General features: G+C 36.3%; 1 protein-coding gene across 3 annotated transcripts in view; it reads left to right on the top strand.

Moving 5' to 3' along the window:
• MYLK (myosin light chain kinase) overlaps positions 1 to 16,904 on the top strand; it is a 195,133-nt gene that overhangs the window by 140,002 nt on the left and 38,227 nt on the right. For 2 of the 3 annotated variants that reach the window (XM_081315205.1, XM_081315201.1), the window contains 3 exons: positions 11,021 to 11,071; positions 13,026 to 13,153; positions 15,985 to 16,138. In XM_081315205.1, coding sequence (XP_081171331.1) covers positions 11,021 to 11,071; positions 13,026 to 13,153; positions 15,985 to 16,138 — 333 coding nt within the window. Of the gene's footprint in view, positions 1 to 11,020; positions 11,072 to 13,025; positions 13,154 to 13,799; positions 13,910 to 15,984; positions 16,139 to 16,904 lie in introns of those variants that run through there. The other variant, XM_081315202.1, reaches the window with a different exon arrangement.

Below are 16,904 nucleotides of genomic sequence, written 5' to 3'. Positions count from 1 at the left end.
GTAAGCAGAATGAGCTCATAGTCATGAGTGTAATACTTACAAAAATTACCGTATTTTCTGGCGTACAAGACGACTTTTTAACCCATGAAAATCTTCTCAAAAGCCAGGGGTCGTCTTATATGCCGGGTGCTGAAACTTTAGGGACAGGGCTGGCTGGAAAACCTGGAGCAGATTTCCCATTTGGTCTGCGCAGGGAAAGCGGGACCAGTTGGAGAAGAAGCTGCAGTCTGTGATTTTTTACAGGCTGGGGTCTGGGCGTCTTTCCTTCTAAAGTTGAAGAGCAGCTGTAGTCTATCCCAACTTGAAAGGCAGGTGGGGAATACAGCAGCCAGAGCAGCTGCTTAGCTCTAAGGACACATTTGACTCAGGAACTGGGCGGGCTGGCTAGAAAACCTGGAGAGGATCTCCCATTTGGTCTGCGCAGGGAAAGCTTTAGAGTGAATTAGGAAAAGTTTAATCCACCTGCACTGTTTTATGTTTACATGTTTGATGACAAACAGCGTTATGTTTATAAGTGACAGTTTTCCTACTAAGTACCTGCATGTCATAGGCATTTGAATTAAAATTGCCATATTAAAATCAAATCTGATGTTGTTTTTTAATTTTTATTTGGTGTGCGTTGGAAGAGGGGTAGTATTATACGGCGAGTATAGCCCAAACCCTATAATTTAACAGGAAATGTAGGAGGTCGTCTTATACGCCCAGTCGTCTTATACGCCAGAAAATACGGTACACCCCTGCTAATTACTGACTTTTAGGTTACTATTCCAAATAAATGCAGAAAATATACCCAGAAAATATAAGATACAGCCATCAATCTAATACCTTGATCAACTTCTCACTGATAGTTCTGATTAAAGTTCATTTAAATTTGACTGATTAGGGAAGGTGCAATAACTACTTTTATAAAAGACTGAAAACTCTGAGGACTTCCGGTGGCTGCGCGGCGCTGGAGGCAGCCTTCCCGGGCTGCCCGCGGCTCAGCTGAGTGATTTCCGCCCGAAACAGCGCCGATCAGCTGTTCGGGCGAATTTGAAGCCCCCTCCTTGGGAGAAGAGGAGGGGGTGAGGCCCCAGGTAGGGGTTGAGTTCTCCGGGGCCGCCTGAGCTTGCAGCTTGGGCGGCTGAAGGATCGAACTCCCCCGTAGCCTGGGTCGCTCCCAGCTGGCCAGCGCCTCTGCTATGGAGCAGAGCCAGGCGTCTGCGACCACCCCTGCCTGAAGGAAGGACTATGGATTAAAAGGAGCAGGCAGAGCGGTACAAGAGGAAAAGGTGAAGAGGATTATTTTATTTTACTCTCGAGCTTGATGGACTTTTTTAAACTTTAAGTGAAAGTGCGTCACAATTGAAAGTTAAAGATGGCGGCTAAACCTCCCCCTAAAACTCTTCGGAGTGGTGGATCTTCTCCGGTGCAACAATCATCATTACAGGCGTTGCACCCTCCTGATGTATTGACACCGAAGGATTTACGAGATGCTTTGGATAAACATGCCCAGGTACTTTTGGAATCAATTAATCAATCAATTGGTGATAAATTTGCACAGATGGAGGAGAAATTGAAGAAGTTGGAGGAGAGAATGGAGGAGAGGATGGAACAGAAGTTCAGGGTGATGAAGGTAGACATTTTGTCTTCAGTGTATAAAGTGGCTGAATGTGTGGAAGATTTGGATGAAAAAGTGGAAGATTTGACTCAAAAGAATGCCATATTAGAAGCAAAAGTACTGGAGAATGAAGATTTAAGAGATAAAATGGATAGAGAATTGAGTCTTGCTCAATATTTCCAGATGCAGTTTGCCATTAGAATCAGAGGTTTAAAGGAGAATATTAAGGAAGATCTAAAGCAGCTGGTTTCTGAGGCTCTTGAAGTGGTATTGAATCAGCCAGCATCCGAAATAAAAGGAGGCATGGATAAAGTGTTTCGTGTGAATTCATGGATTGCTAGACAGAGAAAGTTGCCTAGAGATGTGGTGGTTTATTTTGCAAAAAGGGAAATTAGAGATGAAGTTATACAAGCTGCCTATGATACTAAAGTCGTGATTGCTGATCAAGAAGTTCTGGTTCTAAAAGAAATTCCTCCAAAGATTTTAAGGAGAAGGAAGGATTTTACATTTCTTGTGCAAGAGCTCAAGCAACGAGATATAAGGTTCAGATGGGAGATCCCAGCTGGGTTGATGGTGATGTATGAAGGTAAAAGGTACCGTCTGGTTACTGTGATGCAAGCGCGTGATTTTTACAATAATGTTTTAAAAGCAACCCCATTAACACTTCTGGAAGCTGCAAAGGGATCTGGAGAAGGAGAACATCAAGAGGCTGAAGATGGACAGACAGAGGAGAATGGTGCTGGAGGAGATCAAGTTATAACACCTTTGGATGATCCCAGAGAACAGAGGGTGACGCGTGCTGCTTTAAAACGATCAAAAAAGATAAAAGAACAAGAACAGCAGAAGTCTATGGAACTTTCACAACGTACTTACAGCCAAGTAGTGGGAGGTGGGAAAAGATTTGGGTGAGGAATGTAAAATTTAAACAAGTTTGAAATCTAAGAGAGAATTTTTACAAAATGTTTTATAGATGGTATTTAGATTTTAAAAAGCTAAGTATGTATCTGAATCATTAGCCTAAATGTTGGAGGTGCGGTGATGAAGACGTAATATATTTTTATATATGGTGGACTTGTAAAAAGGTTAAGGCTTTTTGGATAAAAGTCTGGTGGAACATACTAAGTTGATGTTGAATTTAATTACGGCAGCAAGACTTTTGATAGGTTAGTACTGGAAAGAGGAACTGCCGACCATAGAAGAGTGGGCTTTAGAGGTTTCCGATTTGGTTGAAATGGCGAAGATTTCGGCCTATCTGCAAGATTACTTGCAGGGACGCTATATTATGGAAGGGAGAGAATGGTTTGAGTTTATCCAGAATAAGTATAGGGTTAAGAAGTTTTATATTTGAATAAGGCTTCTTTCTTTGTTTCTTTTTTTATATTAGTTTTTTTTTATATATATATTTAATATTACTAAGGTTTGTTTTATCCTATATAAGCTAGAGAGTGATAGATTTTAGAGTTTATGGTTGTTAGTATATGGTTGTTTATGATTGTTTTTTTTATATACATACCTTGTACTTAGCTCTGGGAAGTCGGGGGGGGGAGGGGGGGAGGGGGGGAGGAAGGGGGGGAGGGAGAAGGGTGGGGGAGGGGGGATTTTCTAAGGGAAAAATTGTATGTTAAAACTTTTCAATAAAAAAAAAAAAGACTGAAAACTCTTTGGATTTTTTCTGAAAATGAATAAAATGAACCGGTGACCTCTGGATTTACTGATTAAAAAGGGCTGTATGCACTCAAATGAAGTGTTATTAAATGTTATTCTTCAGTTTGGTAATAGTGAAGAATTTTATGCTGACAATAATGTTTATGCTATCTTGCTAATAATATTCTTGAAGATATGTCTTCGGGAGTTTGTATAAACATAAAACCTCATTTTCCAGCTCACTTTCTCAATAAAATTGTTAACGCGCTTCAGGTTGTTGTATGGAATATTTCTTAGAATGCTTAGGCCAAAGCCTGATGAAATCATTGCAAGTTCATTCACACATAATTTTCAGCAGTGGTGCTGTCAGAATTTAATTTTTTGTTCTTGCTGCTTTCAAAATAATTTTCTGAGTGTCTTCAACAAGTTCATCCTTGAAATTGTTATTTGCTCTATAACCTCCTGAACATTATAAGGAATTAGCAAAAATGAAAGGACCAATTCTGTCTCCAAATACTTTAGGTAAAGTTCCTCTTTCACGTTTTATGGAAAAAATCAGCATATTATCCTTGTTCACTTATGTTCCCCCTTTTCCTATGATTCTCCTGGAAAAAAAGTATTGAAATAGCTTCAAAAGTATGGACAGGATAGTGACGTTTAGAATTTAGAATGAAAATTAGCGTGGAAAGAAAATGCAAGTTTTGCTAGAGTTACTTGATATATTTTTTACCTTTTCTTTTTGCAAATCAGTTCTGTTCCATTAAAGGGTTTTACTGCTACCCTTAACTTTTGCAAATAATTTGCAAAGATCATTTTTTTAAATATAAAACAAGTTGTTTTTCTGACATTCTTTTCAAACATTGCCAGCCACTTAAATAATTCTTTACTGATTTTTTGTGTTTTCTGAACCAGTTATCTTAAACTCAGTGTTAAAATTGCTAATATATGTCCTTTTTTCTTTAGACTTCTAAGGGACCCTAGAAAACATTAGGGATGTTACCCAGCTTGGCAATTCCAGGCAACTCCTAGCCCACTCTTCCTCAGAACAACTGCTGCTATGACTTTTAACTCATGGGAAGCAGTATCACTCTCTATTACTGATATAGCTCTGGCCTTTAACACCAACATAAGGGGTGCTAACCACAAATCAACCAAGTTAGCTAAAAAAAAACCTCACATTTATTTGTGGAACATACTAACCAAAGCAATCACTTCATACCTTTAAGACATTTTATCCAACAGTAGAATGTAGCCTGAATCATTCTCTGTTTAGCAACATTGTTGGTCATGAGTCTTTTATTTCTGTTATTCCCTAATTCTGCTTATTAAACTGCCTTATAATAATAATAATAATAAGTTGGAAGGGACCTTGGAGGTCATCTAGTCCAACCCCCTGCTCAGGCAGGAAACTCTATACCATTTCCTTTGCTGCCCATTATTCTGTTTATTGTTCTATTATACTTCCACTCATCTTTTGCTAAGATTTCACCAAAATAGCATTTCATAAATCCACAAATATTAAATTCCAGAGAAAATGTGTCCCTTCTGTGCTCGGTGAAGAATTCAGCTCCTTCAAAGTTTATGGTGTGGTTTTCTTTCTGTCTTTCTTCCAACATCTTCTTTAAAAACAATGTTTTTGTGATATCTGAATCCTTGAGGAAATAGATCCTCATACCTGCTTTTGCATAAAATCTGTCTTGATTTTTTGCCAAACAAATGTGTTCCTACTTTTCCAGAGAAAGAGGTTAATAAATATCATTCCTGATACAGTGTGTTGACTTCCATTCATCAGAAAAGAAGAAGATGGAAACCTGCACAGTGTCTGAATTTCCAAATCAGAGTTACCTTTAAGAAAATTATATTATGGCACAGCATTCTATTCAAAATATCAAATGGAACAATATCAGGTTTTTGAGGACAGCCAAACTTACTGCATTTAGAAATAAACCTGTCCCCATCCAAATGCTTTTGTGTTTGTTTTTGAATGTACTCATTCCCCAAAACTTCATATCCCCCAATTTGTAAAGAATGAGAGGTTTCGTGCCCAATTTAAATCTTAGCATTTTCACTAGAATATTATAGCAATAGTTTAATAGATTGTCATCAAAATAAATATGACCAGTGTTTTATATCTTTTTCCCCTCCAGAGTAGAAAAGATATAGTAGGGAAAAGAAGGGAAAGGGAAATTGTTTATCTATTATTGGATTATAAATATTTTATATTTTATAAAAATATTTACATTACAAACTCTGTTAGATAGTATGCAACCAAGGCATTAAGTGTTTAAATTTATTTTTCATTTCTTTAGTCTGGAGGAAAAAAGTGGCACTGGTACAATTCTGAAACCTGATATAGTAAAATGCTATTAATTCAGGCACACACAAACACACACTGAGGAAAAGAGCCTAGGGGTAGCTCTAAGAAGGTCTGACTTCAACACTACCCTCAGCCTGGGAAGATTAATATCAATTACAGTGTGATAATTTCATGGCGATGGAGAATAAGCTGATTTTGGCAGATAAATCACCTTCTTTTTTATATTCTGGAAAATGTATACTTATGAATTTTCCTTATAGCTAGGCACTTTCTTCAGACTAGTGCTGTACAAGTGGAAATCCAGTTGTTATATGTAGAGCAATGGGGAGAATGTTCTAGTTGAACAAACCATTCCTTCTTGGCATCCAGTTAAAGCTTCTGCGAGGTATGCTATTGAGATTCAGCCAGATTATTATGCTTTATAGTTTATGCCATCCGGACACAAGCTGTGACTTAGTTAATACTGGCAAAGAGAAGAATTTTCCATGAAGGTTTTATTTACAGTTTATTTTCTGCATTGCTATCTGGGGGCAGACAGAAGGAAAGCGTGATTGTTATTGATTGCCACTACAGAAGTAGATCATGAAAGCTTATCTGTGCTGTACAGAAAGCACATAGGCTTTTTTTGCTGTGGCTCTGACAAGCTTTATTCTTTTTTCATTTGCGATGCAACAGCTACTTTAAAAATCATCTTCAAATTATTCATAATTCTGTAAACCCTTATAAAATGAACTGTGATACTCTTCCATTGGAAAAATACTCCTTCAACAATTTTAGTACATCATAGTCTGATTTAATTTTGGTTTCAGAATATCTGACATCGTCGTTATGGCAAATTTCAAATAGCAAAAGATTCCCGAATTCGATTTAGGGAAGGCCTCTGTAATCTCTACTGAAGTGACTTGAGCAAATGGGTTTCCTTAATGTAGTGAGGTAAATATTCCCTGCCTCTGCTATGGCGATTGGAACAGCAATAACTGAGTAGGGCAGGGATTCTTTTTTTCTTCTCTCTCATTTTTTTAGTTGTCCCAGCCTGTGCTTTAAACTTGGAATTTAGATCTTTCATTAAGGAATGGTAGGTTTTTCATTAAGGAATCATGCCACCATAAACCTTGATAAGTGATCTACATATGGTTGACAATAGAAAAGGTAAAGACATGGGGCCCTTTTATGCCATTTCCTCTTTCACTACAGTATTCTACATGCCTATCTTCAGTGGTAGAAGTAGCAGCCTGCATAAGCCAATTCCCTTTCCTTTTTTAACCTCTCTGCCAGCTCACACTCATCTTTTTATGCAAGGTTGGGAAGTGGAATCTGGATCTTGGCTAATGTCTGTCCATCCCTCCTTACTTGGTTTTTAATTAAAGCTGTTTTTCTCCTTTATGATACTGACTTTTTTTCCTGCAAAGAGATTCATAATCATTATTCAGAACTCATTTCCCATACAAAATTGAAGAGCTGCCTTTAATACCTCCTTACATCCTATATAATGTTAAGGCAAAACAAGGTAATGGAAGCAAGTTACATTCAACTTGGAACACTGAAATAGGAGGACTCACAGGGCAGTCCAAAAAGACAAGTTGTCAAGTAGGTTGGGGGGGGTGTCAAAGGTTAGCGAGTATGCTTTGTGCTGTCGTGTTGGGATCAGAAAGAAAAAAAATGTCAAAGCAGGATTCATGAAAATTCTTTTGCTAATTTAACCAGAAGACTTTGCCCTTCCTTTACTTATGTAACACAGCAATACATTCATGTATTCTAGGAGGTGGAGACTATAATATTCTGTATGTGAGTGTGGGGAGCAGTTCATAGGGAGAAGACAAATGACTTAGGAAGCCACAAATCTTGGCTAATCTTAGTTAGTTAAAATCAGAGTTCAATCAGAGACATAGCTTCCCGCAACAGCAGTAATTTCATCTTAAAACTGAAGGAACCCTTAAGTAAATAGTTCCTTACATGCTTTCTACAGTAAATTTTTGGTAAAGGTACAAAATATTTAATCAAATTCTTGAATGCAGTTGTTTTTTCATGCTAAAATTAGCTTTTCCCTTATTTTTACTCCTCCATTCCCTTCTGCTCTCAATTCTTTGGGAGTTTTTTGAAAATTTTGAATCTGATAAACATTCCACCAAGTGAAGCAGCTTGGGAATCTCATTTGGAGGAGCAGCTCTGGGTCCCACTTGATTTCAATGAAATTCTTGATAGCATGCAGGTAAATGGGGGAGGCTTGAAGCCGATTGGTTAAGCATGGCCTCTGCCCCACATATCCATTGTGGTATGATTTCCAGTGGCTCTATGTTGTTTTTAAAACAGCATAAACACAAACTACACCGCTGTGCAATAGTAGATATGACAGGAAGAAATCAACAATGGACAATATAATTCCTTTTGCTCTACCAGGTTCCTTGAATCACATTTAATTGTTTTAAAAAATGTTTTAAACTAATTATTTTTAATGAAGTTAATATGCTGCAGAACAATTAATGCTATCTAATATCTTTAGTGTATAAGAAAGCTTCTACAGCTCTATGGGCTGCCTTAAAAATAAAAATAGTAGGTATTTCTATCCCAGGGTTTTGTTTGAAAAAGTGCCTGAATGCAAAAAGAAACACATAGAAAAGTAAGAGGTATGGAAGGCAGATTGCAGATGTATTTTGGATTTTTATTATTTATTTCTATGGCAGAGGTAGATTTACACTGGCCAGTGTTTGTTTGGCATTAAGTCTTACTGAACACAATAGGAATTAGATCTGAATAGTCAGAGATAGGAGCTCATTGTAGAAGACTATCATCAAGTGACAGAAGGGACCACCAACACATTATTAATAAGAATGTAATTATACTGGAGACTACCACAAAACTCTGGAGCTAGAGTTAAACTGAAGAATTGAAAAAAACCTTCCTGGAAAATGGCAGGAAATAAGGAAAAACACTTCCTTATTTTTGCTTGGTAAAGTACATGCACATGATCATGTGGTCACAAGGAATAAAGCTTAACCCAATGGAATCTTTATCTGGTATTTTGTAGTAGAGTTTCTAATACAATATTAAATTATTCTGGGCATTTTAAAATGTGTGTGTGTGTGTGTGCATGTGTGTGTTTCTGTATTCACTCTCATTTTGTTTTAACTATTTCCACTTTATGTAATGGGAAGAGGAGTAATAGTGTATCAGCATACTAAAAAACAGAGACATTCAAATTGAAATATGCATGTTTGTGTGTATTAGGAAGAATTGCCTTGATAGAAAATTAGGAATTATACAATTATTAGGATTTTATGATTTTCAATCAGACACTTCATGGAATAGTTTCTCTTACTCCCTAGCAAAATATGATAGATAGCCAAGCGTCAGCAGCATGATTATTCTTTTAAAGAGGGTTGTTTATATGTTCACTTCAATCTGGCTTATAAATGCTACATTTTCTTGCGAGGCAATAAATTTTCCAGAACAACTTTTTCAAGAAAAAAAACTTGGTGAACCTGTGTCTGTGTGAAGCAATCTTAGTGGAACAGAGTATTAAGGATATGTGGATGGAGATGGTCTCTGTGCAGCTGCATGCAATTTTTTTCCCATTTTTGTGGATTTGCTCTGACTGGAACTGCACAGAGAGCTATTTATTGAGAAGTTAGAGCAGTTGGGAGTTCTGCATTTCTATTTTTAGTAAAATGCCTGAAAAGGGAAACAGGAGAAGGAGACTGGGACAGGAACAAACACAGCCCTTCTGAACATCTCTTCTTATGGGACTGTAACAAATGTCATGACAAAAGTTTCATAGCTGCAAGCCCAGGAGGTACATTTTTCTCCCACATGGTATGCACTTTCCTTCAGGCTAAAGCTACAGTCTTTTAACGACGTGAAGTTTTAAAATGAAGTTTTATATAATTGATTCATTAAATGAGTTAGAGTTGGAATATTTGTCTTTTTTCCCCACCAAACTTGCTCTTAACAGGAAGTAAATGCCTACCCTGAATCAGCCATTTAAATTTGGATACGTGACTCTTAGTGATGGAGCCAGTTATAAAACACACAGAGATGACCCTGAACCCTTCACGACATTGGATTGGTTATCTGAGGAACTGCTTCAACTATATAATATTATATTAGCCCATCCCATTAGTTCTGGAAAAGAAGGCATGTTGCTAGGGAATCTACATTTGGTGGGTCCCAGGAAGTGGCCCTTCCTTGCCATGGTGCCTGCTGGATGGGACATTCTCCCCCACACCTAAAGTCAGATTAGTTCCATGCCATATTTTTTCTTCATTTTTAATAATGACTTTTTATATGTTTATATGATATATTTATATATCTGCTGTTTTCTTGATTGATGTATGCTGCCCAGAATCACATTTTGTGAAATGGGAGGCCATATAATAACATGCTAAATAAAGAAAGAAAGCTTTTTTCAATCTTGTCCCAATATCCCATGAGTATTTGATCACTAAAGACCAACATCAATGGAAATGTCTAGTCCCAGATCCTTTAAGAGATGGAGGGATTGTGCGTATATCTGAGACAGGAAGAAAAATATATTTACCAAATTAATGATAACCCTTGAATATCTACTGCATAAGCCTAAGATACATTCAATGTGACCCTTGGACTGTGGTCCAGCTTTCCACAATTTTTACATCCTTCCTGTGCTTTCATAAACTTCCAGCTACACTGGACATTAGTTTAAAACATAGAAAAGTAAATGAATTTCAGTAATTTTCCGTTTTTAATTAGAGTATTTTGCTCAGCCTGCTGAATCTGATGGTTGCAGAAATACTCTTCAGCATTTAAGAGCAAGATTTGTGTGGGGCATTATCTTTTTTCCTATTTCCTAATTACACTATGTACAGAAAACCATTTATTGTCAAGGCTCCAGTTTCTATGAATTCATGTTATCTTTCCCAGTTATCTTAAGCTGAAAATTTCCATATCCGAAATTCCTATTTTGTTTTTTGTTTGCTTTTGCAAAAAATAAATATATCTCCAAGGCTCAGGGAAAAGGATTGAAATATTTCTATTAATTCCCCAAGGCCATGGTCAAAATTTATGTTTCTGTGTAGATGTGGTGAGAAAAGTGTTGCAGCTGAATGTTTTATGTGCTTCACCCTTTTGTTAAAAAGTGTGGATTTAAAGGTCCTCAGAAAGAAGATATATGTTAGAGCATACTTCTCCCACAAACCCTACCCAAATAAAGAACTCAGAAAGCTGTGAGAGCTTTCGGGAGCTTCATCGTAAGCTTTGTTATATAGTTTGCCTTTGTTATCTCATACAGTGACCTGTATACACATTTATTTCTCACTAGGAATCTCTTCTTGGGTAGAGATTACCAGTGTCCTCATCCTTAAAGCATAATATGTAAGCAGATGTTGCCTAAGATAAGATATGAGAAGATTTGTTGGATAAGTAAGAGTTTCAACATACATGTGAACTTCACATCTGAACTAGCTGCACTTTTTTTTCCTTACTAGGTGAGGCAACTGTAAAGAAGAAACCAGCTCCAAAGACTCCACCCAAAGCAGGTATTAATTGCTCAGCATTAGTATGGAGAAGACTGTGAGCCATGAGTAGGTAGTTCAGGAAAATATGTGTTTATTGAAAATGTTTAAACCCTGCATTCTGCTGAAAGGTTTGCATGTGATCCCAGAGGCTTACAGTCTGGATAACAAAAGGACAAAGGAATTGGAAAGAAAAGATTAAAAAACAAAGTCAAGGATCATTTCTCAAGTATAATCATAATTGTTTTTTATATAAGTATTAATTACAATTAAGAATATCTTGTATTTAGATACTGCAATTTAGAATATTTAGCATAAAATTTTTTGACTCTTGCAAATGTCATGGTTCCGACAGATGAAACTCATCAAAAGAATTTCGAGGCAAAATTTTTCCTTAAAGAACATTTATTTGGGAAACAAAATATCGGCACTACATAGTTGAACCCAAAAACTAAATTCCCTTCCCCCAGATACAAAGTAACAAAGTATAATTTACACCCCCAATAAACTGTCATAAAACACATTCCCCAATTAGCTTCAAGCATGGGCTTTCTCCTCAGCTCCTCAGCCTGCCAAAATGTTATCAGCTCATCCTTGAGTTCCCACAGCAGTGTTATTATTATGGCTAGCTGAGGTTACATCCCACCTACCCCCTGCTGCACCTGATTTCTAAAAGCAAGAAAAAGCATGTTAAAGGAATAGATAAAATGGCTGCATTTTCATCAGTTGTCAGAGCAGGAACATCCAATGTCTAGCAGCGTTGACAGTATACCAAATTGATTACAACATTAGAACTAAAGACATTGCCACACATCACATCAAAGTATCAAGGTTATGATCTTAAGCTAGTTACTTAGTATTGATATTGAAGTTTCCGTTGTATAATTGTGATACATGCACACATACATATATACATACATACAGGTCAGTAAAAGGAAAAAAAGTATAAGAAAAACAATTTAACCAGAATTTAAATACCAAAGTTCTTACGTTTAATCATAATTCTTCCAGTGACTAGATTTTCCAGTGACAGAAGCTAATCACCTGGCAGAACATGTGCAGCGATGGCCCTTTTTTCCATCCTTCCCTTGTCCACATCCTGTTGTAATGTCTTAATTAATTTAACTGTGAAAGAATAAAAATGCCTGAGGATTATTAATGGTATCAGATTAATATATAGTATACTTTGATGTACCATTTAAAGAAACTTTGCTCTCTACAAAAGGAATGCTGAAGCATCTTCTTACTAGAATTTTTACATTAATCAAAATCAGAAAAATGGATGTTAACAAACTAAAACATTATTCAAGTTCTTAAATTTTTATTTAAAAAATGCTGTGAATTTTCTATTTTAATTATTGCTTATATGTCCTTAAGTTAAACACCTGAACAATTCATGACTTCCCATGTGAAATCATTCACTCATCTAGTCCAGTATGACCAGCCTATTTTATAAGAAACACACACACACACACACACACACAAAAGGGAGGGAGGTTGTTCCTATTATTCTACCAAAACAACTGGAAAAGGAATAAATGAACTCCTCCAAGTCCTGGGTTAATTTAAAGCAGACTTGTTCTCCTAAAATCTGAAGCAGGGAATATAAGAGGCTCTCTAGATCTAAACAGTCTGGCACAGTTGTTAGTGCATTTCATAATGGATGCATTCTCACCTTGCCTGTCAAATGTGAGCTTTGGTTAGGCAAGAAGGATCTGGATGGTTAATTATATGCCAAGGAAACTGGCAGGTTTCTTTTCCAGGACTGATTAATCAGCACAGATTTATAAAGCTCCCTCTGTCTTTTGAGGTTTGATTAATTATCATTTATGAATTGGACCCAAAAATGGTTTACCAACTCCTTAGTTTGGATATATATTTTGCTAGCAGGCCTTGAACCATTAAGCAGAGGTTGAAGGATTTTTCTTAGATATAGCTTTTGGACTGGATAAAAAAAAAGTGTTTCCTCTTCTATCAGCTGTTCCTCCTCAGATTGTTCAGTTCACAGAAGACCAGAAAGTAAGGTCTGGTGAATCAGTAGAGCTGCTGTGCAAAGTAGCAGGAACCCTACCTTTAATGTGTACTTGGATGAAATTTCGGAAGCAGGTAATATAATTCTTGCTGCTATTCTTTTAATCATAAATTGCATGAGAGAAAAGGGAATCTATAAAAGTTTACATGTATGGAATTTTCATCAAGACTGAAAATAATTTTTTGCTTGTGGTATGTAAATAACCAGAAGCTGGTATGTAAACAAATATACACCGGGAAGTGCAAAACACTTCAAAGCTGTGAAAATCTGGAATTTATAACTCTGTAGCCCAGCCCATATATAACAAATGAGCATCCTGTCTCAACTTCTTCTGATATCTCCCACAGAGCACAGTGTATATTACTTTGCCTGAACTTAGCCTGCTATGGAAACAGTAGAAGATAGACTACTGATATTTGATTATTGTCTCAGGTTACAAGTCCCAAACTCAAATATATGTTTGCTGAACATCAAGGCTCATGCATCATTAATTTATATTCACTGCTCCAACCCCTAGAGCCAAAGTTATATTAATAAAGATAGATATTTTAACTAAAATTGCCTTCAGATGAAGAAAACTATATTCTTCATTATACTGATGTAAACTTTCATGACCAACATCTGTTGGGTAATATTGAACTTCAGGGATTTACTGACTGTAGTTTAGAAAACCATTTCCTGATGTTTTACCAGCAACTCTGGCTGGCATCTTCAGAGACAAGCTAGCCTCCAATTCAGACCACAGCAACTGAGCAAAACCTCCCAACTTTATAGCCAGGTGACCTGACTTCTGATTGGTCTTTAGCCAAGCTGATTTTCAGTTGATGCAGGTAAGGGCTTATCTCTGATTGGTTCTTAGTTTGTGCTTGCTATGGATTATTTTGGTGGACTAAAAAAAAATCCAGGAAAGTCAAGGACAGCAGAGACCCACTCACAGCATCCAGAATCTGCCTTTAACTGTTGGCAGTTGTATATTGATACCACAAAATAGTTTCTGCACTTGACAGAAATAACACAAGAGGTCTTGCAGATTCGGGTAACCCAAAATATCATCAGTGGAAAATGCACTACAGTATAATGATCATGAAATTCAATTCAGGGACACACGTGGTATCAATAACATCAAACTATTACATACACCAGCACAGAACGGCTATTGCCAAACTTGCAGAGTTGAATATTTTTATCAATATCTTTTTCAAGCATTTCCAGGATTTGGTAGTATAATTATGCCACACCATTATCACTAATAATAAGTTCATTGATCAGAAGTTCCCTAATACAAGAATGGTATTTATACAGAGTTGTAAATGAAATACTGCCTAATAAATGTATTTAATTTTTTGGTTGCACAGAACATCAGAATTCCCTATCTGGAATGCTTGCCGAGTACTAATAAAAGAAATGAAGGGACATGAAGAAAAGACAAAATGCCAATTGAAAATTGAAAATGCTACTGTCTTCTCTAAGGATAATTATGATTTTACTACTTGACCTATAGCAGGCATGTCAAACTCGCAATGTCACGTGATGTCGCGCAGTGTATCAGGACTTTTCCCCCATTGCTGGCAATGGGGTGGGCGTAGTTTCAGCATGACACATGCAGCCTGCAGGCCGGCAGTTTGACATGACTGGCCTATAGGACTAACTTGGGTGTTTCACCAAAACAGACTTTACAATGATTTTTACCATGATTTTTTTAAAAAAATCTCAAACATTATGGAAAGAAAAGCGTTTAATGAAACTCCATGATGAACTGGAATTCTCTAACAGAGAATTGATGGAATAACATAAAAGTCATTGACCCAAGTATTTCCAGAATAAACTGTGCTTTCCTTTGTATGCTTATAATTAAATAACATTTTTTCACTGACTCCCATTTATGCATACCAAGTTCTCACTGATGCTTCTCCATCTGAAATAAAGGAATCCAGTATAAGATTTGGGAAGCCTTAACAGTTCCAACTGGGAAAACCCAAGGGCTTATTTTCAAATCTAGGAAACACTATCTGAGAGATAATGGGCGAAGTAAATGCTATTTGAGTTTAAGCTGTCAATAATGACTGTTTACAATACTGTAGAGTTTCTTAATTTGAACTTACAGCCACTCTTGCTTTTGCTGTGTGTAGTTAATTGGTTTCAAAGCACTGTGATACTGAACCAATTAGTAGAACTACTACCAAAGGAAAACAATGTTTATTTGCTTGTCTCCAAGAAAATTTATGATTGGGACTATTAACAAGTTTTGTTTAAGAATATGACTTACTTTGACAGCAAAACAAATCTCCTCTGTCATAGCTTTAATTTTTAAAAAATATATTTTTATTAAACGTGTTTCCTTAGTATAAAATGCAAATAGAAGTAAAGATAATGGAAAAAATGAGAAGGAAAGCAATAGAGGAAATAAAGTGAGGGGAGAGGGGAAAAAGAAATAAAAAACAAAAAGCTGTAACTTCCAAAATTTTTGGGGGGAGACAGTAAGATACGTAATAGTTATAGTATCAACTTTTAGTCATACCAAATAGGAACTGCTAATCATTTCTATATTAGTAACCCACTTAACTGGTAAAACCCAAATTCAAAATTTCATTTTTTTCTCTCTTTCACACCAAAAGTGCAGTTTTAAAATTTGAATTTATTGGGTGTGATGTTCATAATTTATTCATCCTAAGGTTCCTTAGATGAGGTTGGGTTGAAATCCTACCAGCATGACAGGCTTTTCTTGACCAAAAATGAGATTAATATCACATGAGAGTATATACTGAGGTGTCTCAAGACAAGACAGAATGTTATAATCAGCCAAACATTCTTCTTTATCATCGCCTATTAATAAATTTAATCTATGAAGTCCTAGTTTACTATATTTTTAGAATATATATGTTAATCTACCTGTTTCATTTGGCAGCTCCAAGAAAATGAACACATCAAAATTGAGAATGCTGAGAATAGCAGTAAGCTAACCATCTCCTCCACAAAGCAGGAACATTGTGGATGTTACACCTTAGTAGTGGAAAATAAGCTGGGTAGTAAGCAAGCCCAAGTTAACCTTACAGTTGTAGGTAAGTACAAAAAAGTATGGTTTTATTTTTGTTTTTCATGTTTCTGGAATCAGGTTGTGTTTTCATTTGGAGTACTTGAGCTGATTATCTAATTATAGATAATTAGATATATAATTAGATGTTACAAATTAACTTTAAAAAGCAATGCAGATTCAAAGGAAAATTGTTAATATATAACAAATAAGAATGATTTCAATAAGAAGTTGGAATACTGTCCTCTGTTGACTATATACAGATTGATATTGTAGAATGAAATTGTCCTGGTATTAACTAACTTTAACTTCTGTAAGGTTGTTAAACTGTTTGTTTCCAACATGCTTTTAGTATGAATGGTGAACCTAGGCTGCTATTATAATTTTTTAGTACTGATCCAATCCTCAGAAACACCTAGATACTTTTCAGCAGCATTAGGTTTGCACCTTCATTTTCATCTTTCTTTTGTCTTTAACAGTAGCTTCTGTTCTGGGCAATCTTCCCTCAATTCACATTGAATAGCTTCCTCCTGTACTGAGTAAACATGAATGAGATCAACTTCAGTGAAGTATTACTGATTCAAGGAGGTATCTCAAGAACAGAAATGAACAACTTGTAGATTCAGGACCATAATGACCTCAGAGTCCCTTTTGCCTCTTGGGGTTCATTCTGATCATGACTTCTATGATCAAAACTTTGCACTATTTTGTTATGAGAAGCAGATGAAAGTGGAAGTGGAAGTGCTATAACTGGCATATCAGAATGGAAAACCCCAAACCTAAAACCTGAACCC

The sequence above is a fragment of the Vipera berus genome (assembly GCF_964194415.1).
Source record: "Vipera berus genome assembly, chromosome: 1".
NCBI classification, from domain to species: domain Eukaryota; kingdom Metazoa; phylum Chordata; class Lepidosauria; order Squamata; family Viperidae; genus Vipera; species Vipera berus.
The sequence above is the reverse complement of the archived record's forward strand: the minus strand, read 5'-3'. Positions and strand labels throughout refer to the sequence as shown.